The 27,794-nt window shown below is 45.9% G+C and overlaps 1 protein-coding gene across 6 annotated transcripts in view; it reads left to right on the top strand.

The window, feature by feature from the left end:
* GLT1D1 (glycosyltransferase 1 domain containing 1) overlaps nucleotides 1–27,794 on the top strand; it is a 115,319-nt gene that overhangs the window by 71,057 nt on the left and 16,468 nt on the right. For all 6 annotated transcript variants that reach the window (XM_059893675.1, XM_059893672.1, XM_059893677.1 and 3 more), the window contains 3 exons: nucleotides 8,427–8,470; nucleotides 9,873–9,993; nucleotides 17,751–17,849. In XM_059893675.1, coding sequence (XP_059749658.1) covers nucleotides 8,427–8,470; nucleotides 9,873–9,993; nucleotides 17,751–17,849 — 264 coding nt within the window. The remainder of the gene's footprint in view (nucleotides 1–8,426; nucleotides 8,471–9,872; nucleotides 9,994–17,750; nucleotides 17,850–27,794) is intronic.

The raw sequence follows: 27,794 nt of genomic DNA, 5'->3' as shown, positions 1-27,794 counted from the left end.
GCTTTGTATTTTAGATGCGATACGTATGTTTCCTTCTGTGGTCATTCTTAGCAAGAACATTTCAAAAAGCGGGATCTCAGCCCCTGTGAAATCTATCTAATCCTTCATTACTGTTTACTGCTGGCAAGTTAGTTAACACCTATGGACCAAGATTGCATCATCTGTGTCAGGCAAAGTGTAGTCTTGCATGGCTGTGTAGTAGAGTGGTTGTGTGCTAGCTGGGTGCACTTCACTGCTCCGGGCCTCAGTTTTCCCCATCTGTAAAGTGGGTGTGACTAAGAAAACGTAACCTGCCTCATCGTTTCTTGAGAGGCCAAAATGAGTGCATACTTGGCCCAGCGCCTGGTTCGTAGGCGGCATTGTACGGGCATTACATGAAAGAACTTTCTGTGCTGATGTTTCCTTTCTGTGTTAACATGCTAGAATTCTGTTTTAGCTGCAGAATGGTTTAAGGCATTGGTTTTCTCTTAAAGCTTCTTTGATCTCTTGGTCCAACCATCTCGGCAAAGCATGTGGTTTCTGCTCACGGAGGTGGGGGGGGCCTGGAGTGGGTGCATTTTCTGATACTCTTTGGTAAGCAGTGTGGTAGGAACATTCAGCTCCAGCATGACAGCTTAATGACTTTCCACCATAATTTCGTATATCAAAGATGATTTTCCTTAAGCCTGGGAGTTGAGACAATATACTTTGCTGGAAAGTAAATAAGCTCAGAAGGAGGAAATGAGAATTTTCTTTGCTACTTGCAGTGTTTTCACTTTTTAAAATTTCATAACATGTGCTTTCATTAAATAAAAATATCTACCCTTCTTTTTTCCTTGCCTTGTGTTTTGTTCCCCTTGGCTTCACTAAGAGATTTGAAAATGAACTGATGCGGAAGACACACCCAGAAAAGTTTAATGCAGTTTGTACTTTCAACTTGAAACTTGCTGTTGTTATACCTTCAAAATTTTAGTTAAAGGGTTAGGTATTTCAGCTGTCTTGTAAAAAAAATTTTTTTCCCTTCATGAATTCTTTTCCCCTAAATAGTTAATCACGAGAGCAGAAAAGTGTTAAAAAAATTAAAAACAATGGGGCCTCCCTGGTGGCGCAGTGGTTAAGAATCTGCCTGCCAATGCAGGGGACACGGGTTCAAGCCCTGGTCCGGGAAGATCCCACATGCCGCGGAGCAACTAAGCCCATGAAACACAACTACCAAGCCTGCGAGCCACAACTACTGAAGCCCATGTGCCTAGAGCCCGTGCTCCACGACAAGAGAAGCCACCGCAATGAGAAGTCCACGCACCACAATGAAGAGCAGCCCCCGCTCACCGCAACTAGAGAAAGCCCGAGCGCAGCAACAAAGACCCAGTGCAGCCAAAAATAAATAAAATAAATTTATTAAAAAAAAATTAAAAACGAAGAATTTCTAACTAAAATTTATCACAAGTAAAACATGCATGTCAGAATTAATGTGTATTGCCAAAAGAAGCCTTTCATTGCACTGTTTATCTTTTCATGACAGGATGTTAGGATTATAATGCAATTTAGTGGTTTAGGATAATTTGAATGAAAAGGACCAGAAGTGGGAAATGGAAAGGTAGAGCCAGTATAGAACTAGCATGACCTTGGGAGGAAAATGAACATGTCTAAGGAGAAGAGATGGACAAGTACCCCAAAAAGTAGGCCCACTTTTGGTGGGAGTTTGGGAGGAGATGTTACTTCTGGTTTGGATAACTGGGCAAAGTTTCTCCAAAAGGTGACATTTGTCTGTGCCTTGGGGGGTGAATGGGTTTTAGGGATGGAGGGTGGCATTCCTGGTGGAGAGGAAGACATGCAATTAGGAGAGAGGTGAGAAGTGGAGAGTAAAGGTTACGGAGTCCGTGCTTGTACTGCTTGCTGCACAACGGGCCAGTAAATCAAGAAACGAGTAGCTGGGGCAAGGAACAGCAACTTTATTCGGAAAGCCAGCAGACCGAAAAGATGGTGGCCTAGCGTCCCAAAGAACCATCTTATCTGAGTTAGAAGTCAGGCTTATTTTATACTAAAAGTGGAGGGGGTGTGGTTGGTTGTCACAAACTTCTTGGAATCCTTTGTTCTTGCAGCTGTCCGTGAAAGTCAGATCAGGCTGTTCCTGTAAACTTCCAACAAGACAAATGTTATTCTCTGTTCTGCAGCTTTTTATCTCTCTATGAATGGAGAAGTGTTATAGCTTTAAGAATGGGCTCTTGTATATTTCAGGCTACAGGCAACATTCTTAACTTGTAGCAAAAGCAGTAGAACAGGAAAGTTAAAGTAAAAGAAACAGATCCAATATGGAGTCAGATTTGTTCTTCCCTGTTACATAAATAAGTAAGTAGGGAGGGGTTCCGTAACCCACATGTGCTTTGTGTAAACTATATGATAAAAATCCTTTGAGTAGAAACCAGAGGGGCAGTGGAACTTGGGTAAGAGTGCCATCTCCAGAGTCAGACTGCCTGAGTTTGACTCCTGCCCCAGCACCTTCCTAGCTGTGTGATCCTGGCTAAGTTACACCAGCTCTCTGAGTTCCACTGTCCTCTCTCCTAAAGTGGGGATGATGATTGCAGGATTGTTGGCAAGAAGTAATGCACACATAGGACTTGGCGTAGCTTAGGCCCAGAGTAAGCAGCGAGTGAGTACTGACTGTTAACAACAGCAGTAAGCAATAAATCGTGCATGGCTTTGAGTTTATTCTTTAAAGATCTTTCTAGCAATAGCATTGTGTTTGTAGCTCCTTGTGTCCCTCTGTAACCCCACTGTTGACCCTAGCTTGCAGAGCTCCAGCCTAAGGACAAGGGGGCTGAGTAAGGAGGTCTCTGTACAGTGGTTCCTGCAAAAATGACTGCCTGCAAGTCCACGGAGGGTGAAGCCCCCAGGAAGCAACTGACTACAAAAGCCTCTTGCGAGAGTTCTCCCTGAAGACCTAAAGAGACATTTCTCCAAAGAAGGCATACAGATGGCCAACAGGTACATGAAAAGATGCTCAACATCGCTAACTATTAGAGAAATGCAAATCAAAACTACAATGAGGTACCACCTCACACTGGTCAGAATGGCCATCATCAAAAAGTCTACAAATCGTAATGCTGGAGAAGGTGTGGAGAAAAGGGAACCCTCCTACACAGTTGGTGAGAATGTAAGCTGGTGCAGCCACTATGGAGAACAGTATGTAGGTTTCTGAAAAAGCTAAAAATAGAGCTACCACATGATCTAGCAATCCCACTCCTGGGCATGTATCTGGAAAAAGCTATAATTCAAAAAGGTACATGCACCCTTATGTTCATAGCAGCACTGTTCACAATAGCCAAGACATGGAAACAGCCTAAATGTCCATTGACAGATGAATGGCTAAAGAAGATGTGGTATAGATATACAATGGAATATTATGCAGCCATAAAAAAGAACGAAATAATGCCATTTGCAGCAACATGGATGCAACTAGAGCTTATCATACTAAGTGAAGTAAGTCAGACAAAGACAAATATCATATGATACCCCTTATGTGTGGAATTAAAGTATAACACAAATGAACTTATTTTCAAAACAGAAATAAACTCAGACACAGAGAACAGACTTGTGGTTGCTGGGGTGGGCGGGGGCGGGGAGTTGGGGGGTGGAGGAGGGATGGAGTAGGAGGTTGGGATTAGCAGATGCAAACTATTACATATAGAATGGATAAACAACAAGGTCCTACTGTAGAGCACAGGGAACTGTGTTCAGTATCTTGTGACAAACCATCATGGAAAAGAATATGAAGGTTACATATATATATATATATATATATATATATATATATATATATATAAAACTGGATCACTTTGCTATACAGCAGAAATTAACACAACATTGTAAATCAACAATACTTCAATAAAATAAAATAAAAAGAGTGCACCCTGTACTGGAGAGGTGAAGAAACTCATCGTTACAGGACTGTAGCAGCTTGCGGAAAAAAGACATTATCACGTCCACTGAACTTCTGATTGGCAGGCGTTCCTTCCCGTGTCTGGTGCGAGAAATTGCTCAGAACTTCCAAACAGATCTGCACTTTCAGAGTGCAGCTACCTGTGCTTTGCGAGAGGCCAGTAAGGCCCGTCTGGTTGTCTTTTTGGAAGACACCAGCCTGTATGCGATCCATGCCCAATGTGTAATAGTTACGCCAAAGGACATCCAGCCAGCATGCTGCTTACACCGAGAACATGCTTAAGACGACTCAGATGGGAAACCTTTCATTGTTTAAAAAAAATTCTCTTCTTGTTTGATAGTTCTGAACGTTAGATTTTTTCCCCCCCAATGGATGCAAAAGGTACCTAAGTGTATGATTGTTGAGTGGAAAAATAGAGGGCAGGAATCAGGGATTGGCAGTTTTTCCATGTTCATTTTGTATGTGAATTTTTTTTTTATTATTATTTATTTATTTATTTATGGCTGTGTTGGGTCTTCATTTCTGTGCGAGGGCTTTCTCCAGTTGTGGCAAGCGGGAGCCACTCTTCATTGCGGTGTGCGGGCCTCTCACTATCGCGGCCTCTCTCGTTGCGGAGCACAGGCTCCAGACGTGCAGGCTCAGTAGTTGTGGCTCACCTGCCTAGTTGCTCCGCGGCATGTGGGATCTTCCCAGACCAGGGCTTGAACCCATGTCCCCTGCATCGGCAGGCAGATTCTCAACCACTGCGCCACCAGGGAAGCCCCTGTATGTGAATTTTTAATGTAAAAGCAGAGACAGTAATTCAGGTCATAATGTTTCAGCAAACAAGTTTCAGAAGTTGAATTTTATAAAAATTATAAATAAACCTGTTAAAATATTCTGTATAATGCCAGCGTTTGGATTTTCTTAAAGCAAGTAAATTTCTGTTTTTAAAAATTTTTATTGAAATATAGTTGATTTGCAATGTTGTGTTAGTTTCAGGTGTACAGCACAGTGGTTCAGTTATACATATATACATACATGTATCTCTATTCTTTTTTAGATTCTTTCCCATTATAGATTATTACAAGATATTGAGTATAGTTCCCCGTGCTATAAAGTAGGACCTTGTTGTTTACCTATTTTATATATAGTAGTGTGTATCTATTAATACCAAACTCCTAATTTATCCCTCCCCTCCTCCCTTTTGTTTTCTATGTTTCATAGTTTTGTTTTCTATGTCTGTGAGTCTATTTCTGTTTTGTAAATAAGTTCGTTTGTATCATTTTTTTAGATTCCATATAAAGCGATATCATAGGATATTTAAAACAAGTAAATTTCCAGCTGATGGCAACTAAATGGTCTTTGCAGCATTTTAATCGTATGGTAGATTCCATCCATTCACTACACTTTTGTGAGTTGCTTTTCATACATGTGTTTAGTGGTTTGTGTCTTCTGTACTGTTCCTGCAAGTTTGTTATTAAAATAAATTAAGCTATAAAAAAAGTCTAGGAATAATTTCAATTTCTTTAGGCATCCAGATTTGCTGTGTTCGCCGTCAAAGCGATGTCATGATCTCGGGGATGTAAGTGTGCTTTGCATTTCCGGTTCCTTGGGATACATCTCAGGCGTATGAGTAGTTTGAAGGATTTGGGGTTACACACACACACACACAGCATTTCCTTGCCAAATGGAACTTAAATGAAGTTTCTGGAAAACACAAAATTATTCAGTTAGTATGATAAACTCTCTAGGGATATCATATTCATTAAACTGACTTGGTTTGTAATTCCTGGTACCTACTGGTGAAGTGTGAATGAGAATAGAAATTGAATCTGCTTTCACTTCTAAGCTCATCAGCGGTAACAGGACAGGCCGGCAGACACTGCGTTCGTAAAATGTGTTTACACCCTCATCTGCCTCTATCTTTGAAGACACGTTTAGAATTTTGTCTTACACGTGCATAAATTTAAGAATATTTTGTCAGTTATTTTAAAATTGTTTTCATTGTTAATAAAACCAGTGGAGGGGTGGTGCAGGGCAAAACCAGTCTATTGATTGTTTCATTGAAGAGTTTGCAGTTGGATGAACCAGATGTGATAAATATCTTCTGCAGCTCCATCCTAACTAGGCTTATAGGAACGCTGTGACAGATGGAAACGTATCCCTTAAGATCGTCTTGGTACCTCAGTAAGTAAATTTACCTGAGAAGAGCTCATTGTGCACAAAGAGTATTATAGTTTGGCTTCTGATGGTTGGGAATAAGGTGTGCTCCTCCGTGGATACGATACTTACCTTCAGGTGTTCCGGTGTCTTTCTCTTGCTGAGAAGTGTGGCAGTGTCACTGGGAACGTACACATTTGAGATTAAGTGTATACACATTTTTGTATTAGTGGTGCAATCTGCAGCTTTCATTCTTATTCTTTTTAGAAGGGCTTTGATATTTAACTGTGTTCTTCTACTACCTGTATAGCAGTTACTATGTCTCAGAAACAGTTGTAAGCGCTGAACGTGTTTCTCGTTTTACGAGATGAAGAACCCAAGGCCCAGACACGTCCAGTAATGTGTGCACGGCTGTGTGGCTAGTGGCTGGTTTTGGGGGGGACTTCACCCGGGCGATCTGTCTCCAGAGCCCCTCTCAGCCTGTACCGCCTCTCTCTCTGGCCTCTGGATATCTACATACAAGTTTGCTTAAAAACACATGGTGTCAAAAATGTTGGTATAGCGGATCAGCTTGAAAACACTGCTATTAATTTTTGCATTAATTCAACAAACATATTGACCACCAGGGATGCAATAGGACAAAACACGGTGCCTGTCCCAAAGGACACATTTCCTCCAGATGTGAAATAGGAGTGAAATGCAGACTCAAGCATATTAGATTGTAACTAATTAAAAACTTGGACTTGGTTTTTTAATGAATTTATTTATTTTTTATTTTTGGCCGGGTTGTGTCTTCGTTGCTATGTGCGGGCTTTGCTCTAGTTGAGGCGAGCAGGGGCTACTCTTCATTGCAGTGTGCGGGCTTCTCATTGCGGTGGCTTCTCTTGTTGTGAAGCATAGATTCTAGGCTCATGGGCTTCAGTAGTTGTGGCTCGTGGGCTCAATAGTTGTGGCTCGCGGGTTCTAGAGTGCAAGCTCAGTAGTTGTGGTGCACGGGCTTAGTTGCTCCGTGGCATGTGGGATCTTCCCGGACCAGGGCTCGAACCCCTGTCCCCTGCATTGGCAGGCGGATTCTTAACCACTGTGCCACCAGGGAAGACCTGGACTTGGCTTTTTAAAACTTGAAATATGATTCATATGCCATAAAATGTGCCATTTTAAAGTATATAATCCAGTGGTTTTTAGTATAGTCACAAAGTGTTGCTACCATCACTCCTGTCTAATTCTGGAACATTTTCATCACCCCCTCAAAAATCCCATACTCATTGACAGTCATTCCCCATTCTCCCCACCCCCCAGCCCCTAGCAACTACTACTCTACTTTCTTTCTCTATGGAATTGTCTATTCTGGACATTTCACATAAAAAGAGCCACAATGTATGGCCTTCTGTGTCTGGCTTCTTTCACTTAGCATCATGTTTTCAAGGTTCATCCACGTTGTCGTATTAATCAGTCCTTCATTCCTTTTTGTGGCTGAATAATATTTCGTTGTATGGACAGACCACATTTTGTTTCCCATGTATCAGCTCATGGTTGTGCCCTTGGCTTTAAAATTGTGTGTCTGGGAAGGCTCCCTCTTAGAAATAAAATTTTAATGTGGTCAGATCCTTTGTCTTAGAGGTACCAAGGGTTCCAACTCCTTCTGCCTCAAAGGTTTTATGACAAAATCCACCACTGTAATGAACCCGACAATCCTTTCAGTGAAGTGTTGTGTTGTCAGATTTTCCCTTGACGATAAATGACTTCTGTTTCAAGACCTTGAGTTGGGTGGACGGCTCTTGCGCTTTTGTACCTGGGGCTTCACCAGGCTCTTATCTTACAGGCCAAACAGGAAACAGGAATACAGTTGGCCCCCTGTATCTGTGGGTTCTGCATTTGTGGATTCAACCAACCATGGATTGAAAATATTCAGGACAAAAATTCCAGAAAGTTCCAAAAAGCAAAACTTGAATTTGCTGTGCATTGGCAACTATTCCATTGCATTTATATTATATTCGTATTATAAGTAATCTAGAGGGATTTAAAGTATATAGGAGGGTGTGCGTAGGTTATATGCAAGTACTACACCATCTTATATAAGGGACTTGAGCATCCGTGGATTTTGGTATCTGAAGGGGTCCTGGCACCAACCCCCTGTGGATACTGAGGGACGACTCTATATGTATATTTCTTTAAACTTTCTCTCAAGTCCTTCTCTTTTCCTTATTACTTTGTAGTAGCTGGACTCAGGGGTATTATTTCCTATTTGATTTGTTTTTTCCCTTTCTGAATTGTTACGTTTGGCTCTGTTGCCATAATCTGCAATTCTCTTGAGACTTAGATTCATTTCTGGCTTTTCCTAAAATTCATCTTTGTCTCTTTTCAGGTTGATCCAGTGTTCACAAGGGAAGTAAAAGCCAAAGTAAAGAGGTAAGTGTAGGTGTTTTGCAGGAGAGGAAACCTAGTGACCGATAAATGATCCCAGTTGCCAGCCCTCGCCGTGTCCCAGGCTCTGTTCCCAGCAGTTTACTAATAATTCCTCCTTTAATCGCCTGTGCGATCAGGGTGATCCTGTGCCATCCTAGGCGCTGTTATTTTCCCCATTTACAAGCCAGGAAGCTGATACCCTGGAAGCATCAGCAGTTCCCTAAGGGGCGGCAGCACGGACACACGTGTGAAGACGTGCAGCCTCACTAGGTCAGGAAATTCCCAGGAAACCCACTTTGAGGTTACAATTGTCACTGATCACATTGGCCAAAACTGAAAAGACTTAAAACCTCTGCTGGTGAGGGTGAAAATTGCTGCCACCCCTTTAGAGGGCAATTTGTCAGAGTCTTTGTTATCAATTGCATTTGTCTGCCAGTAGCACAATAACACTGGCTTACACACCCTGGGGCTTAACTGCTCACATAAAAAAAATCTGAGGTCGTTGGTCCAGGACCAAGTAAGACTTCAGCTCCTGTCTTGCTGTCCTGCAGTCCCTTCCTGTGACTTCCATCCCTAAGGTGACAGTGGCTGTAGAACTCACGTGTCACATTCCGAATTTTAAGTGGGGAGATGAGGAAGGACAAGAGCCAGAAGGGTTACCTCCCATTTGGGTCAGCCCCTTTTTATGTGAACTTCCTCACACCCCCAGGATTCCAGCTCCTCTCACTGGCCACACCATCACCCCAGGGGACTGGAAAACTGATTTCATCCCCATATGCAATCAGGTGTCTTTATGTTGCTCATAGATACAGAATGCATGTATGTAAAAGTATAACCAATTATGTGAAAGGATAACCTCAAAATCCTGAGACTGGTGGAGAGGGGTAGGGGATGGGGAAGAACGTCTGTATTTTGGGGTGAAAAAAAAAAGAAAACAAGACAAAACCTATGTGACAAAGTGCTGGGAACCTGGGTATTGGTTGAGTTTCTCTATTTTACTATTTCTCTCTGTTTATGATACATCTATGATTCTCTTTCTGTGTATCTTTAAAAAAAGAATTTGAAGAAAGGTTGCATTATTAGGAAAGGTTTGTTTTCTAAATCATTCAGAGGAAAAAATGGCAAGAGCTGTATCTCTGACGTCCAGTATCTGAGAAGCACGTGTCTCCTTGGTCAGAGGGCTTCAGAATGACAGCGGGTGTGTTAACAGGTTTCCTCTCTCTCTTATCAGGGATGGGTATAGAATAGATTCTCACTCCAGTATGGTTTTCTGTATTGAATCCTTTAGCAGTAATGCTTCCCTGTGGATCTAGGGTATTTCTCCAAAATCGTCATCTCCCCTTCTCCCAGCTCCTCCCGTAAGATTCCCAGCCGTAAGCTGTCTCTCTGCTCCATGTTGTTCCAGGACCGCTGGGGTACGATTGATCGGGGAGATGGCTCAGGAAGACCTCCACGCGGTCGTGAAGAATTGCTTCGCGGTGGTGAATAGCTCTGTCTCTGAAGGCATGTCAGCCGCAGTCCTGGAGGTAATGATCTAACGGGTACTGAAAGTGGAAATATGAAATTGTCCATCACCCCTTTTCTCAGTTATGGAGGTGATGCCTTTGTCAATAAAGTTGTGCCCTTCTCAAAGCTAACAAAGTGAAACGGCATTTCCTCGGGAGTTCTAAAGTCGTTTTTAAGTTCTGTCTGGGACTTAAGAATACTATTTTCTTTCTCCTTGCCATTTTTCCTTGCCAGCTACAAATTGAAATAAAACTAGGATAGTGTCGCCTCTCTGACTTGCCACTTAGCTTCAACGGGAAGGCGGCTGAGGCTATGAAGGGTCGGGACAGGATGTGGGGTGAAGGTGTGTTTTGTAGGGAGCCTCCTTTTGTCTTGATTTCTTCTCCCTCTTTTCAGTGTGTCCTATGATCCCAGAATTCAGGGGATAAGAAAGGGTTGGGCTTGGATTTCCCTGGCGGTCCAGTGGTTAAGACTCTGTGCTTCCACTGCAGGGGGCATGAGTTCTGTCCCTGGTCGGGGGGCACGAGTTCGATCCCTGGTTGGGGAACAAAGATCCCGCAGGCACTGGCGCAGCCAAAGAAAAACAGAAAGAAAGGGTTGGGCTTGTGCACATGGCAGGGGGTGGGGCTTCCTACACGGAGGAGAGTAGTTGCAGATGCACAAGGCGGTGGGGATGAGGGTGGACCTCATCTCTCTGTCTGGTGTTCAGCTCTGAAAATCTCTTACGCTACTTGGGCTAAGTGTGCACAGCCCAGCACAGCCCTGCAGTCTGTTGCTGGAGTTATCTGTGTTTTGCAGGGAGAGGCTGAAATAAAAAGCCCCTGCTCTTGATCCTGGCAGCCTCTGGATTGAGTGTATCAGCTCTTGGGTTAGAGGGACTTAATCCAACCTCACAGCCCTTTGCAATCTCTTCTCCTCACTGAGCGTTTTACGTGATGGGGTGTCTTACCAGGATATCTTAAACTGCTTCGTGCTGATGACCTGAGTAATCCCCAGCGTGCCTCTAATGCAAAAGGATTTTCCTTTCCCTTATTTTGCTGTCGGTTCACAGCACACTGGGTTCCTTTTCAAGAGTGATCTTAGCAAAGAGGAGACTCCGTCCCTCCCGTCATAACCAGCTTTCAGTGCTGGATTTTCTTCATATCATTAAATCACAAGCCATCCCTCGCATGGAATCTCCTTTAGTTCTCACACAATAGATGCCTTGTAAGTCCTCTTGGTTAGCGCATGATAAAACTTGCTGTAGAAACAGAAACGTTTGGCGATTGGCCCTCCAGGTCTTTAAATCGTGTTTCACATCCCCTTTCTCAGGACGCTGGTTTCTTACTTCAGGGTCTACTTAGAGCACTGCTATTATTTCATCATAAGTATTTGTAACATCCATTTATTCCTTTGGATGCTAGTTGAATTTACCATCCAAAGTTACAATTTGTGAATTTCAGTGTTTCAGAGACCATGGTAAATAATTAAAGCAGGAAAAAAAATCATGCTCCCTAAATTTAAGAAATGACTGATGTCGCATGCCTAATATTTTCTGTGAATGTGGCATCATTTAAAAAAGCAAACAAAGAAAACCAAAAACAAAGTATTGTGGGCAGGGGTAGTATATACTGACGCCTGTAATTCCAGTGTTCAGAAGCTTTCAAAGCACAGAGCTTGGATTTGTAACGTGTTCATCTTCAGCCAGATGTTGAATACCTCAATACCTCAGTCTAAGCCTAATGATTAGCATTAATCTCCGTTGTGATTTAGAATCAGCTTTCGACTAGAGTCACTGGAGCGATACATTGTACTCTCCCTGTTAGCTTTAAACATGTACATTCTTACAGTACCACATCCTCAAGCCATTGCTGAATCGCTCCTTTGTATGTAAATACACATTTTTTTCTCCCCCAACTTCTTAAGAAAAGGTAAAGTGGAATTTGGGAATGATTTTATAACCAGCACACGCAGCAGTTCATTGCAGATGAATTGCTGTCAAATTTCATTTACTTCAAAGGAAAGGCAGCTGTTAGCAATTCTGTCTGCCTTCAAATGTCGACACTGTGTTCCTTTTGAAAATTCCAAAATAACCTTTGGGCTGAGGGTTTTGAATGAAACTGATTTTAGAGGAGTCCTGGAGGGTGGATTTCATTAGAATCAATTCAAAGAACCAAAGTGGTTAATCACAGAATAAGTGCGTATCACTTTTTTTTTTTTTTTAATTTTTTTTTAAAGAATTTCACTTTATTTATTTATTTGTTTATTTTTTTGGCTGTGTTGGGTCTTCGTTTCTGTGCGAGGGCTTTCTCTAGTTGCGGCAAGCGGGGACTACTCTTCATCACGGTGCGCGGGCCTCTCACTATCGCGGCCTCTCTTGTTGCGGAGCACAGGCTCCAGACGCGCAGGCTCAGTAGTTGTGGCACACGGGCTTAGTTGCTCCGCGGCATGTGGGATCTTCCCAGACCAGGGCCCGAACCCGTGTCCCCTGCATTGGCAGGCAGATTCTCAACCACTGCGCCACCAGGGAAGCCCCAAGTGCGTATCACTTTTGAAGGAAGGGATCCTTTGACCTTTCAGAATTAGCTTTGTTTTGTCATGGCAGCATGTGAAAATCCATTTGCTATGACACACTTCTTTTGCTGATAAACTCCAAAAACCAAGCGTTATCTGGGTGCCCGGGGAGTAGAGTAGACGCCCCTACAAAGAATCTGTTGTTTCAAGTTTGGGCTTATTATGGAGTTGAACTCTACACAGAATTAGAAGAATACAAAAAATTATTATTATCATTAATTTTTGTTTTGTTTTGGCCATGTGACATGCGGGATCTTAGTTCCCGACCAGGGATCGAACCTGGGCCCCCTGCAGTGGAAGCGCGGAGTCCTGACCACTGGACCGCCGGGGAAGTCCCAGAAAGTTATTTGCTTATCCCACTCTTCCTGCCTGGGCTCTCCTCCCTGGCCTGGAGCGCACACACACCCACCCCTCAACCTCCAGGTCAAAGTTTTCACTGCCCAGAGGAGAGGAAGGCATCTTCTAAAGCAAAGAGCAGTAAGAAGGTAATTCTTGGGCTCTTAGCTTCCAGGCCCAGGACCTAGTGATGAAAGATTCATTTCAGGGCTTTTCAAGGATAACTGTGACCCTGTGTCATTTTGGCTAATTTCAAAAGTGTGTGGGGCAGAGCTGCGCCCTTCCCACTTGTAAAACGGGAGGACTTTTGGAGTTGTCACAACTAGGAGGCTGCTACTGGCATTTAGTTTGGAGGGGAGGGAGTGCAGACAGGCAAAGTAGTTTTCAACGTGCAGGACGGTCTTTGCGTCAAAGGTCTGTCCCCAAGATGCCACTGGCGTCCCCGTCGAGAAACGCTCTAAACTCCGTGGTGTCAGATCCGAACGCATTGTGCGTGCACATCAATGGAGCCCTCGGACCGGCCGCATCCCCACGTGACAAGCAGTGATCGTGGTGCTGGACGTATGCCCAGTTAAGGCCACTGAAATGCACGCAGACCTCTCTGCAAGGAAATCTGGACCCCAGAGGTTTCAACCTCGGGTGTGCATCAGAATTCCCTCTGAAGCTTAAAAAACCATCGGTATGCGTGACGGCGCCCTGCAAAAGCCCTCTTGGCTGTGCTGATGCGGAGCCCTGGCGGCCGTGCTTCCAAAGGCTCTTCTGCGTGTAGACTGGGGGCCGTGTCTCTGGAAACCTCTGTTAGCCCCGCTGAAGACGGTGCACCAGCGACAAAGCTTTTTAAAAAGGTCAAATAGGAAGCTTCCACCTCCCTGCTGGAAGGTTGAAGAGCTCATCGGGGGGCAAGAGAAATTCAGTGACTGCAAACTCGACCGGCTGTTAGGTGCCCCTTCAGCTCTGATGTTTCCTCTTTTTTGTCCCAAAATGGGGCCCCAGATTCCAGGTTTGAGCGACTCTCTGCTCCAAGCCCGACCCCTTCCACTCCCCCTTTCCCTCCACTGTCACGACCAGAAGGGGTTCAGAGGGCGAGCTCGCCCATCTCCAAACACCGTCTTGCCCAAGACATTGCCAGGCCCGGTTCTCATCAGGACCAGCTTCACAGCACTGCTGTATTCTGGGACTTTGCCTTTCTTGCAGACACAGTTTGTTTTTAAAGAGGTGACTTCACACCTGAAGAAAGTGACTTGTGAATCAACCATCTGATTCCTTAATGCCATGTCTTGGCTCTATGAAAATAGCATTTCCACGTGCTTACTTATTCTTAAGATGCCTCCTTTCTTTGTTTTTCTTTTTTCTTTTATTGGAGTATAGATGATTTACAATATTTTGTTAGTTTTAGGTGTACAGCAAAGTGATTCAGTTATACATATGTCTATCTATGTATCTATATTCTTTTTTTCTGATTCTTTTCTATTATACGTTATTACAAGATATTGAATATAGTTCCCTGTGCTATACGGTAAATCCTTGCTGTTTATCAAGATGTCTCCTTTCTTAAAGACAATTTATTTTTAAGAGGGGACTTTGAAATTAGTTTTCTCTGAATATACAGCTTTCAGAGTACATTTAAGTATCATCTTCCTCCATCCAACTCACAACTTCAAGACTCAGATTGTATTTCTCTCTTTCTTTTTGAGGAATAGTTGATGTACCTTATAAGTTTCAGATGTTTACCATAGTGATTCACAATTTTTAAAGGTTATACTACATTAAGAGTTATTGGGCTTCCCTGGTGGCGCAGTGGTTGAGAATCTGCCTGCCAATGCAGGGGACACGGGTTCGAGCCCTGGTCTGGGAAGATCCCACATGCCGCGGAGCAACTAGGCCCGTGAGCCACAATTACTGAGCCTGCGCGCCTGGAGCCTGTGCTCCGCAACAAGAGAGGCCGTGATAGTGAGAGGCCCGCGCACCGTGATGAAGAGTGGCCCCCGCTTGCCACAACTAGAGAAAGCCCTCGCACAGAAACGAAGACCTAACACAGCCAAAAAAAAAAAATAAATAAATAAATAAATAAAGAGTTATTATAAAATATTGGCTATATGCCCTGTGCTGTACAATATATCCTAGTAGCTTATTTATTTTATATGTAGTAGTTTGTACCTCTTAACCCCCTCCCCCTATCTTTCCCCTCCCCCTTCCCTCTCCCCACTGGTAACCACTAGTTTGTTCCCTGTATCTGTGAGTCTGCTTCTTTTTTGTTTGTTTTGGGGGGGGGGGGGTGGATTCCACATGTAAGTGATATCACACAGTATTTGTCTTTCTCTTTCTGACTTATTTCACTTAGCATCATGCCCTCCAAGTTCATCCATGTCATTGCAAATGGCAACATTTCCAGATTGAATTTCATCCTTTCTGCTGAACTGCAGTTTTCCTTGAAGGCAAGAAGCATGTCCTCTGCAACCTTGAACCCTCCCCCAAAGTCTAGCTTTGTACCATCAATAATCAATAAATATTCATTGGATTGAGCAAAGCTAAATTACTATACGGTATCACCTCTTTGACTCGCCTTTAATCAACTGGTCTCATCACCCAAACCTCCTGTGTCTTGCCCTTTGCAGGTTGATGATTATTTGTTGAATGAGGGACAAGGAATGGGTGATCTCACTGGCCCACGGCCTTACTTGTGTGTTGGGTGCTTGGTGTGCACTGGTTGATATACAAGTAAGTCTGTACTACGGGAGGGATGATGGGATCTTTTTTTTTTTGCTGAAACAGGGATATAAACTCTGTCCTCCCTCAGGATCGGCCGGTTCTGAGATTCTCTGATGGTCAGTTTTATAGATCTACATTTACATCTTCATATCTGTATTTATCGAATCTCCTCTCAATCTGTGTCTGCCACAGTTTCTCCAAAATACACCGGTGCTTAACGACATCAGTGGATAAATGTACCATTTGGATTGGAAGATGCTCCAGGGCCCACCTGGGACAGAGAACGATGAGAACAGAGCTAGCCGTGTGCCCTGACATGTGTGATCAGCCTCTAGCGCGCCTCCCCTCTAAAATGAGACGGTGGGGTGAGATGAGACGGCCTGGAAGGTCTCATCTATGTGGAAGATTCTGCAGTCCCTTGACAGATGCCTGGAAATGGAATCACAGTGGGTCATGCCAGTTGGATGCGCTAATGACCTGAACAGGGTGACGAGCAGGGAGAGGAGCCATCAGACATCATGTCGTCTCACTCACCGTGACTATATTACCACCCTGTAACTTACATGGTCAATGTCAGCTTAAGCCATCAACCACCTAAGTGGTATTTGTGCAGAATGACATCTGAAATTTTCATTTACTCTGGAAAGTTTAGCCTCTCGTTCCCAAATGATAAAACTGGAGCCCAGGAAGAGGTCCGGTACCGGGTGTCGAACTTCGACTCCGTTTCCCCAGAATGACTGATGAGCAATGAATTTGAGACCCGCCGTGTTAGTCGAGGGCAAAGCCTCCACCAGGGCAAGACCAAGGTCTCACAAGTCCTGGCTTGTGCCCTTCTCCAAAATACCAGACTGCACCCACGGTATGTCAGAACCCAAGGTCCAACCAGTGGGTTCATAAAGCACCTGGGACCCTAATGTTGAGATGCGGCCGTTTGGGTCACTTTTTGCCTGTGCTGCTGAGTTTCCTTGTTTGTAGTTTCCTGAATGTAGTGACAGTGGAAGGTCCCAATTTTTACCCTGCACGATAAGAGCGGAATATCACGACTCGGAGACTTTCTGTGACCATGAAAGGCCGCCAGGAGAGGCTGTCGCGGTGCTGGGGAGGGGGCTGTGCAGCGGGGGACGAGCAGGAGGGCTCCAGTCCGAGCAGCCGGCCAGCTCCACCGCCTTCCCCGATGGTGGGAACAGCATCGTCTCGGGGGGGCAGAAAGGAGGGCTGTCCTCTCTCCTCTGACCTCATCCAGGGCCTGGATCTCAAACCCAACGTGTACTGGGAAGATACAGGCGACACAGAACCGGAAGACCAGGTGCGCTCACCAAGAAAGCTGCTGACAAGAAGACGATCACAGTGTGAACCATCGACGTATAATTAATTTACGTTCAGATGCTTCTGGAACATTTGATCCGCAAGCACTGGCTGAGCTCTTAACTATGTGTCACACATGGCTCTGGGCACTTGGGCGTTGGTGGCGTTTGTGCCACGTGAAGTCCTTGGTGTCAGAGCTTCCCATGGTAATATACTAAGCGGCTGAGATTGGGGAACTTTACCTTTCTGAAAACCGAATGTCACCCCGTTGTGACCAAATTGTTTATTACGTGAAATTAGACACCGCCTGCCGAATTGGAGTGCCTAAAACATCCTTGTGTACAGTAAGAGCCAGAATATTGGTTTGCGGATAGCATCCCCTCAGGGCTGCCTCTGGACACCAAGGTGTGAAGGGATGTCCCTCTCACCTGCTGAAAGGCACCGGTCACATGAAAGCTGGGTTGGCCCCTGTGAAAGTCACCATGGGAGAGTCAATGTAGAGAGCTGAAATGGAGCTGGGAAGGGCTGGCCTAATCCCGTCTTATACTCCACGCTGCCGCCGAAGAAGTGTCCACTGAACATTTGGAGAGAGAGGGTTTCTTTGTGACATCGCGGTAACGATGTCAGACAGACCATTACAATATGTAGTTTCCCAAGACTCGCAAATACAGTCAGTCATTAAGATTCAGTACGTAGTTGGAAAATCTGGGGTTTGGATTGGGAAATCATTTTCGGCAAAGCTTTTGGGGTACTTTTTGTGCGGTGCCAGAGGTCCAGTTAAGCTAAGACGTTATTCTCCCACAGACTGGCTCATCTGGCCACAGAAGCTCTTACATGATCGCCCACCTCTCCTTTGTTCTTTTCGTCCTTTTAGGCGATGGATTTGGAGGTCCCTGTGTTGGCAAGGAACATCCCTGGGAACGCGGCAGTGGTGAAGCACGAAGTTACAGGATTGCTGTTTTCCGACCCTCAGGTAAAGGAGAGCAACTTCCCCATGTTCACCTGGTCTGAGTAGCTTTCGTTTGTGTGCGGTGATCAAGAGTCTGTGATCTGCGTCTTTGTGATTAGCTCTTGGCGTTCCCTCTATAATCAGTAGAAGAGTGTGTGGGGCAGTGTCACTGTGGTCACATGGGCAGCTGCCTGGACGTGTCCCTAAAAGAAACCTAGGGACTTTCAAGAAACCCGAGACTTGAGTTCTGTTTCTGAGGCCGCTGGTGATGATCACCGTGACCTTGAGCCAGTCCCTTCCCCTCTTACATGCTTGGGTTTCTGGTTTCTTTTTTTTTTTTTCATCTATTTTATTGAAGTATAGTTAATTTACAGTATTGTGTTAATTTCTGCTACACAGCACAGTGACAGTTATACATTTTATACGTATTTTTTCATATTCTTTCCCATGATGGTTTATCACAGGATACTGAATACAGTAGAACTTGTTTGTTTATCCGTCCTACAGATAGTATTGGGCTGGCCAAAAAGTTCGTTCAGGTTTTTCTGTAAGATGTTACTTTTTGGCCAACCCGATAGTTTGCATGTGCTAACCCCGAACTCCCAAACAGACTTCTGGTTTCTGAAGCAGGCACGCTTCAGATACCATCCAACACTTCCAGGACATCTCCTGGTGTTCAGAAGACTGCCATGTAGCTGATCCCTTGCAATCCTTCAAAGCAGTGTACGGAAGAGGCAGCGTAGTTGTGTTTATACATGTGTGTATCTGATACATGTGTATCTGAAATTAAAATAAAGGTGAATGCAGCTGACAGTGGGCACAGCTGGTGGACCCAGTGTCATCTGGGGCACACGTGTGTGCCAGGACCTCCCAGGACATGTGTGAAGGGGTGCCGGTCACAAAGTCTGAGGTTCCAAGGATGTGCCTACACTTGAAGCCCTTTGGACCCTGTGCAGGGCGTGTAGCCTGAGTCTCCAAGCTCCGTCTTGTCCGCCGTACAATTACAAGAGCTAATGAAGACTCTTGCTCTTAGAGGTGTGATGTGGGCTGAAGGGGTTGATATACAGGGCTGAGCCATGGGCACGGCACGCGGTCAGGGCTCTGGGTCCCCGTTACGACCAAAAGGAGAGCCCATTGCTGCTGCCTACGGCTCGTGTTCGGTGGCAGCAAAAAAAGAATCTTAGGCCCATCCTTTGCTCTTCAAGTCTTTGGATTTAGAAATTAGGTTCTACTCACTATCATCTTTATGAAGGCACATGTTATATGCAGAAATAAAGGGATTTATACTTAAAAGCTCGGGTCAACTCTGATATTTGAAAATTCCGTTTTTCAGCTTTCCTACCGCAGATATTTAATCCCAGATCGCTCCCCCTTCCCCGTAGTATAATTATGCGTCACCTAGTTTCACTGCCCTCTTATCACAGTCACACGAACAAGATGGAAGCCAGCTTCCCTGGGGGAGGGGCGGGATTGCAGGGAGTCGGGCATCACCAGGTGCTGTGTGGATGCAGCCGCTCACCTGGGAAACAACTGAAAGCGCAAAGGGCAGGCCCGGGGCTTATCAGTGATTATCTAACAAGAGGCACATCTAACACGAATGCCTCTCCTTTGAATAGCGACCCCTAAAAGCTAAAACAATACCAGCACATGAAGAGTGTGTAGCAGTTCCCTGCTGATCCTCCAGACAAAGGCATATGGCTTTTTACCACGTCCTGCATCTCTCAACGTCAACGCCAGCCAAGCTGGAGGTCGCAGAATATTGTCTCCCCGTGGGCAAAGAGATTTTATTTTCATCTCCCCAAACCCAATGTCTATTTATTATATAGCTCAATTTCAGAGCACTAAATTTTATCAGTGAGTGTCTGAACAGCCATCACTTATAAATGGCTGTATCGGGTCCAGTGCTAGAACGAGAGCAGTTTGGCTATCCTGACTTCATTTCGCGTTCCTTGTAAGGCATTGTTTTCAATATTTGCAAATAACTGTCCTATCTCTGACACGTCCAAGTTATTTCTGCCGGTTACCGGCTTCCTGTGAGTTATCAGACGCAGTTCCGCAGCACTCATACAGTTAAGGCGTGGGCTTATTCTGTTTCCAGCGCTTCAATGTTACTTTTACAAAGGATGTTAAAAAAGAACAGAATGCTCTGGGTTTCATCTGGGGGGAGGCTGCGTTTTTTTAACACGTTTTGGAAAGTGTGCTCGACGCGGATGTCACACGTGACTTTGTTTTATAGTCACGATCAGACTCGACCTAGCACGGAGTGGGAGCTGTCGCTTCAGAGCAGACATGCGTTTTCCATAAGTCAGTGGCCTTGGTTACGGTCATCTGGGCTCAGGAGTGCAGACGGAATCAGCCACTGGTTTGTTGCCAGTGTTTGCAAGGTTTATTCCAAGTGTGTATTGAAATAAGTATTCAAAGCTCCATTTCACTTATTAAGAAGGGACTTCCATGCCAGGGTGTCAGCCTCACAAAGTTAATGTAGATAGATGCATAGATAGATAGATCCATAGATCCATACATAGATAGATACATAGATACAGACAGACAGACAGACATATCGAATGCAGAAAAATCATACTTTGGAGTTTCAACAAAATGATGATTAAAAGTATTCAGCTGTGGTAGGAACAAAATAATCTCTATTTTTATACACCTCAGCCCCGGAAAACCTTAATTTAAGTGAAGCTTTCCAAACCTACTAAACATTAATTTTTTTTTTTTTTTTTTTTTTTTTTTTTTTGGTTACTGCAACAATCCCATTCTTTTTCTTTTTAAGAAGAAAAGAACTGAGCTATTTTATGGCTACATTTTATAGCTTCAAAATTAAAATCCATTTGACGTTTAATAGAAACTGTGAATCCATTTTCTCTCTCAAGGACAGACTTTCGAAGTGTGGCCCAAACTAATCTCGCTGGGAGGTTCTGTTTGTTTTTTAGGCAACTATAAAGAAAATCATAACTTTCGGAATAATGATGATGGTGACAGCTAACATTTATCGCGTGTGTGTTATGTTCCGGTGTCTGTTCTTTGCCATCAGCATGGATTTACACTTTTATTAGGACTATTTCATTTTAAATCTTTGACTTTTTTTTTTTTTTTTTACTTTATTTAATAACTTCAACCTCAGGAAGCCAGTGTTCTTTTTTTTTTTTAATTAATTAATTAATTAATTAATTTTATTTTTGTCTGTGTTGGGTCTTCGTTTCTGTGCAAGGGCTTTCTCTAGTTGCGGCAAGCGGGGGCCACTCTTCATCGCGGTGCGCGGGCCTCTCACTGTTGCGGCCTCTCTTATTGCGGAGCACAGGCTCCAGACGTGCAGGCTCAGTAGTTGTGGCTCACGGGCCTAGTTGCTCCGCGGCATGTGGGATCCTCCCAGACCAGGGCTTGAACCCGTGTCCCTTGCATTGGCAGGCAGACTCTCAACCACTGCGCCACCAGGGAAGCCCTAAATCTTTGACTTTTGATGGTCAATCAACAGTTTACTGTTTGGAAGAAGCAAGGCGTGTGGGAGACACATCAGCCTCCAAACTTTTGTTTGCGCAGAGCTGTGCTTGGGTCTTAAGTTTTCCCCCTCGAAATCTGAGTGATCCTGGGCACGTTTCTTCTTCCTGTGCTCGTTCCTTGATCTGTAAGATGCAGGTAACGATGCCCGTCTTTGGGGAATAGCAGAAAGCATGTGGGGTGGAGTCCCGTCCCTGGGCTCAGAGGAAAGCTGCGTGGACGCAGAGTTCATCATATTCACGGTGCACCGCTGGGTGAAGTTGTTGGCTGCCGCTCGGGAGCTGTACAGTCTGCTGAGCTCTTAGGTTTAAGCAGTGGAATTAAGCTCAGTACAGCAAGACGTTCTCCTTGTGAAATCTGGCCAGCATCATGCAAAATATCATTTCTCTCTTTCTTCTTTTTATTTTTTACTTAAAACAATTTTTAACTTTTTAACCAAACATTTAGAGTTCTTAGATGTTAAATACAACTGTGATGTGTAAGCCCCCAACCAGTCCCTCTGAAATGTAAAAGCACAGATGCAGGCTTGTCCAGTGTTTGTTGGATTTCCATTTTAAGCCCAAAGGAAACTCTGGGCAAACTCTGCGTGAACTAAAATGGAAGTCAGTCCAGCATTTTTTTTTGCCTGGATTTGTCCACAGGGTGACCATATTGTTCATTGTGAAAAACCAGGTACCTTTGAGAGTGAAAGGGGTGTTATTGATAATTATGCTGGGGTGACGGCCATGAACCTGAACCAAATGCTGCAGGTAAGGACCGTCTGCTTGAAGAGCTGGGATCAGGTGCAGAGCTGGTATTTGTTAGGGATCAGGGGTGCGTCCAGCCACGTAGGGGAGTCACAGTTTTCTAATAGCCACGTTGAAAGAAAATAAAAAGAAACAGACGAAATTCATATCAATAATATATTTTATTTAGCTTCATCTCTCCAAACTTGCATCATCTCAACATGTAATCGATATAAACAATTCTTTTCCCCATCCCACCTGCCCATAGAACTGACCGTTGGTTTCAGTGCAATATAAACAATTTTTAATGAGATCTTTACATTCTTTTTTTTTGGAGGCTCTGAAATCCTGCGTGTATTTTACCCACCAACTCATCTCAGTCTGGAGATTAAACTTGTATCGAAATAACTTGGTTTGCGTTGAGACTCCGTACCATTTGCAGCTGAAAAAGTAGATTCTCGTGTCCAGGTTGTTGCACGTAGACTTGTAAAGCTTTGTAATACCTGAATCAAGCGCCAGTGTTAAAATTTCAGTTTAAGTCCATTCAGGTGAATAATTAACAATGCAGTTCCCGGGCACACTGGCCCCACTTCCAGAGCTCAGAGTGGGTGCTGGGCGGCACTGCTCCCAGGAGAGGGAGCGACGGGGCAGGTGGTCCCAGCCAGGCCTCCTCTGTGTGCCGGGTACCCCTGTAGGGACCCTGCCCGTCTCTCTTACTAATCCTCACGGGAACCGCACGCAGGTGTTACCGTGATGATCCCAGAGAGGGTGAGGCATTTACCGTCGAAGCTCAGCGGGACATGACGGGGCTGGGGCTCGAAGTCTCAGCCTGATGGCTGCTCGGCCACCCCTGAGAGCGTTTGCACGATTCCTCGTGTGGCTGTCTCTCCCTGTGTCTCTGTCTGTTTTTCCCTCTATCTCTGTATGTCTCTGTCTCTACCTTTGTCTCTGTCTCTCCCTCTCTGACTCTCCCTCTCTCTGTCTTTGTGTCTCTCTCTCCTTCTTTCTCTGTCTCTGTTTTTCCCTCTATCTCTGTATGTCTCTGTCTCTCCCTCTGTCTCTGTCTCTCCCTCTCTGACGCTCCCTCTCTCTGTCTTTGTGTCTCTCTCTCCTTCTTTCTCTGTCTCTGGCTCTGCCTGTGTCTCTGGCTCTCGCCCAGTTTTCTGTGCCTGTCTCTCCTCCTCTCTGTGTCTCTCTTTCTCCCATCTCCGTCTTTCCTTCTTTCTTTATCTCCGTCTGTTTCTGTCTTTCCCTCTATTTCTTTCTCTCGCCCTCTATCTGTGTCTCTCTCTGTGTCTCTGTCTCTGTCTCCGTCACCATCTCTCTCTTTCTCCCTCCCTCCCCTCCTCTGTTGCCTGGGCAGAGAGGGGACACTTTTCCATGGGGCCGTCCTCTAAAAGGATTCTGCTCACCATTTTGTCCGACTTCTTGGGGAGAACAGACCTCTTTCTAAGGCCCAGTCCTGCTTCGCTTCTCTGCCTGTGGCTGGTCCCTGGGGTCAGAATGACCCAGGGGGCTGGAGGTGGTGGGGGGAGAGGGACGCCTCGGGTGGGCACAGCGCTGAGCGGTGCTGCGCAGAGCCGGGCTTGGCCAGGTGAGGAGGACGAGGATGGAGGCACCAGGTGAGGCTCGCCGCTCAGGAAAGGCCAGGCCGGGAGCCAGTGAGGGATGGAGCACAGGGCCCTTCCCGGCTCTGGTCCAGGTTTTTGCACTCCCGGCCGGCAGGCAAAGTCTGACAGTCTCTTAAAATAGGAGGACGGGAGGACAGTTTCTCTTCTGCTTGTGGACTCTCCACCCGCCTTTACGGGCCAGGAGGCTGCATCTCGGACCTGACCTTCCGGCCTGACCTCTGCCGGCCGCCCGGCTCTCACAGGCTACGTGTGCGACTCTCAGACCCGCCGGCTGTGCACACCTGCTCTGAGTGTGAACAAGCACCTTGCGGTTTGGGGGCTTTCTTTTTTGAAAGTGAGAATTTTTAGCTACTTTATTAAATATATTCAGTTTCAAGGCTCTGACCATCCATAATCGCCACGATGCAAAACACGTGTTCACGTGTAAAAAATACCCCTTCCACATGCTTTAAGAGGAATAACTGTTTTGCAATCTATGCGGCATGAAATAGAATTTGATATTTAGAAAACCAGCTAATTGTAGTTTGGGGGCTCGCGATTAGGAGAGCGGCCTGCCTGGCCCAGCCTGACCACACCAAAGGGACCCTCGGCCCCAGCGCTGCCGGCCGATGCCCTGCCCATCACCCTGTGAGTTTGTCCCTCTTCCCGGGGACCTGGTGGACTCTTCTGGTGACGAGATGTCAGGACAGCAAATGCGGTGCCCAGCCCGCTCCAGGAATCAGCCCTGTAGGTGCGTCTGCAGTTGATCCTGAAATTCAGAGTAAGGAGATGATGGTGACTTCTTGGCACTTGCAGAATTCAGGCGAGTGGGCCGTGCAGGATCCTCGGGGGCTGCAGCTGCCAGGGTGATGCAGTAGGAGAAGGCGCGGGGCCCCGGCAGCCGGCTCTGGCCCCCTCCCCGCGGCCTCCCGGCCAGTGCGGCGGTGTGCGCACACGAGCAGCCCCGCACCACCGTCCTGGGCTCTGTAGCTACGTGCTGCTTCCATCTGTCTCCGCCTCTCAGGGGCTCTGCCCCCAGAACACTGCTGTATCCAGACCCTTACACCCTCCCCCCATTCCAAGGCACTACTGGGTCTTGCCTGGACGGTTAGAAGAGCTTTCTCTGCTCCATCCCGTGCATCTCCTCCTAGCAGCCAAAGGGACCTTTATAAAATGCAGATGCCGTCCCATCCGTCCCCGGTGCAAAACCCCTCTGTGACCTCCTGTGGCCGCGGAGAAAAGGCACCTCCCGGCTCAGCTTCCGGGGCTCCGCGCCTCTCTTCCTCTGCTCCCTGCCCACCCCTGCTTCTTCCCGCAGCCGGGCCGACAGGAGCCTCCTTCCCCCTCGGCTTCACTGTCTCTTTCTTGAGAGGCTTTGGTGGCCCCCAGTCTCCCTCCCCCATCTTCTCCATCCCCCCCCAACACCCCGTGCTTTTCCTTCGTAACCCTCTGCGCAGTTCATACACGCGCCCTTGCTTTTATCGTACGTGACCTCCCCGCCCGAATGAATGAATGCCCCCCGGGGTGGTGGTCATGCTGGCTTATTCACGTGGCCCCTCGTGGTGGTCCTGGCACAAATGGGTGCTCCGTAACTATCGGGAGAGGTACTTACCCCAGGGCATTAAAGGGATGATCTTTCTTGGAAAATAACCAAACACCTTTGGTTATTTTACTTTGATGTGAATCTACACCGCATGCCACCCAGGTGTAGTTGAACTGCTTTCTTTTCCTGTTTTCTTTGCAAAGTAGCACATGACAGCCTCGGCCCCTGAACTCTGCCCGGACTCCAAGGTGTCCCTCCTTGGATGGTTCTTTCCACGGCCTCGCTGAAGTCAGCATTCCTTGGGTGACACTGCCAGTTGGTGTCCTGTTCATGCCATCTCCCCCGAGTACGACCGGGATGACTTAATTGCAAATTTCGTCGCACATTTCTTCTGGGTTTTGCTCTTTCCCTCTGACTTTCTGCCGCTGGCAGCGTGCCCACCAGAGCCATCTCCCGGGTCCACCTCTTCTCTTCCAAGCCTTTCCTCACTTCCTTCCCTTTCCTTCCTGACACCCTCCTCTTCCCTGCCTCCGAACCAGCCAGGGGAGCATGGGCAATTTTCTGCCAGCTCGTGTATTGAAATGACGCTCTGGTTGGAATCTGGGAAGCAAGAGAGTGGGAAACGCAGAGAATATTCACTATCCTTGCTTTTAGTTTAATCAGTAGTTCCCAAATCCCATGGATCTGTGCGGTAGCTTTGTGGGTTTGCTCCATCCTCCCGTGAAGCAGTCAGGCCTGGTGGAAAAGGACCTCGACTCTGGGCTGCACTGTCTGAGCTTAATTCCCATTTCTGCCACTTACTGCTGTGTTACCTTGGGCAGGTTCCTGGACCTCTCTGTGCCCCCGTTTCTGTCTCTGTGAAAAGAGTCATAGTCATAGCACAGAGTCCTCGTTCCTTTTCTGCAATTCCAGAATCCAGAGAGCACTTGAAAACCAGTTTTATTTTTAGTAAGTTGGGTGCCAAAACTCAGTTGGCAGCAAACTCATATCTGAGCTGATGTGAAGTTATTCGTGGCTTTGTTTATCCTGCTTGGTGGGACGATTCTTAAGTGTGATTTGGAAGTTCTGGTGTGTTGTTTATGGGGCGCTGTGTTAGACCCCTGGAGGGCATATGTTACTAAAAGGGCACGTAGACCATTTTATTAAAAACCCCAAATCCTGGATTCTGAAACATGGCTGGTTGTTACCTGGGTATAAGCTCTTGATAACTGTTGACCGTTGTTATAAATTCTGACCGGTTCTGGCCCCCGCGGGAGGCTCTTGGCCAGAGACCAGGTGTCACCGTTGAGAAGGTAGAGAACAGGTTGGCACCTCACCGAGGCTTTCTGCTTGACTCAGCCAGGCACAGAAGAGAACTGAAAGGTGGTTCACTTTCTCACCAAGTGGTCCACGGTCGTTCACTACTGCTACCTCTCACAGGCCACCCGAGAACAGTGGTCTAGATCACAGGCCGGAGCCTCCAGGGCTCTGCCCCATCACTCCTGGGCATCGCTGGGTTTGGGACCTGGCTGTGAGCTGGCTTGTTAGATGCGAGCTCAGGAATTGTCCTATTAAAGGGCCTGAGCTTGCGGTGTGAGTGAACAGGACGCATAGCCAGACTCTGCAGCCGCCAGTCTTGGAAGGGACGGGTGGGAAAGAGCCAGATCAGACTCCCAGCTGCCGCCATTCAACGGCCACGGGTCATGGTCAGGGGCCCGAGCCCCTGCCACCTTCTCCGGCTCTGCATCGGGCGGGTGGTGTAGATGGGGATGATCTACCGGGAAATTGCTTCTAAACCTACCCAGGTTGGCTTCTGTTCCAACATCTGCCCAAGATTCTCACAGCTGTTGTTGATATTCGTTTTAAAGTCAGCCCCTCTCTCTAACCATCACGTTGTCATGTGAACAAGCAGCCCTCCCCAAACTCAGGTATCGCTGCTGCAAGTTTAAACGATAGGCTGACCGTGGAGAACAGTATGGAGGTTCCTTGAAAAACTGAAAATAGAGTTGCCATATGATCCAGCAATCCTACTCCTGGGCATATATCCAGAGAAAATGATAATTTGAAAAGATACATGCACCCCAATGCTCATAGCAGCACTATTTACCATAGCCAAGACATGGAAACAACCTAAATGTCCATCAACAGATGAATGGATAAAGAAGATGTGGTACATATATACAATGGAATATTACTCAGCCATAAAAAAGAATGAAATAATGCCATTTGCAGCAACCTGGATGGACCTACAGATGATCATACTAAGTGAAGTCAGACAGAGAAAGACAAATGTCATATGATGTCACTTATATGTGGCATCTAAAATATGACACAAAGGAACTTACTTACAAAACAGAAACAGACTCACAGACATAGAGAACAAACTTATGGTTACCAGAGGGGAAGGTGGCGCATAAATTAGGAGTTTGGGATTAACAGATACACACCACTATATACAAAATAGATAAACAACAAGGTCTTGCTGTATAACACAGGAAACTGTATTCAATATCTTGAAATAAACCACAATGGAAAAGAATATGAAAAAGGATATATATATCTGAATCACTTTGCTGTACACCTGAAACTAACACAACATTGTAAATCA

This window comes from Balaenoptera ricei, chromosome 14 (assembly GCF_028023285.1).
Source record: "Balaenoptera ricei isolate mBalRic1 chromosome 14, mBalRic1.hap2, whole genome shotgun sequence".
Lineage (NCBI taxonomy): Eukaryota > Metazoa > Chordata > Mammalia > Artiodactyla > Balaenopteridae > Balaenoptera > Balaenoptera ricei.
This window is presented reverse-complemented; position numbering and strand designations above follow the sequence as displayed.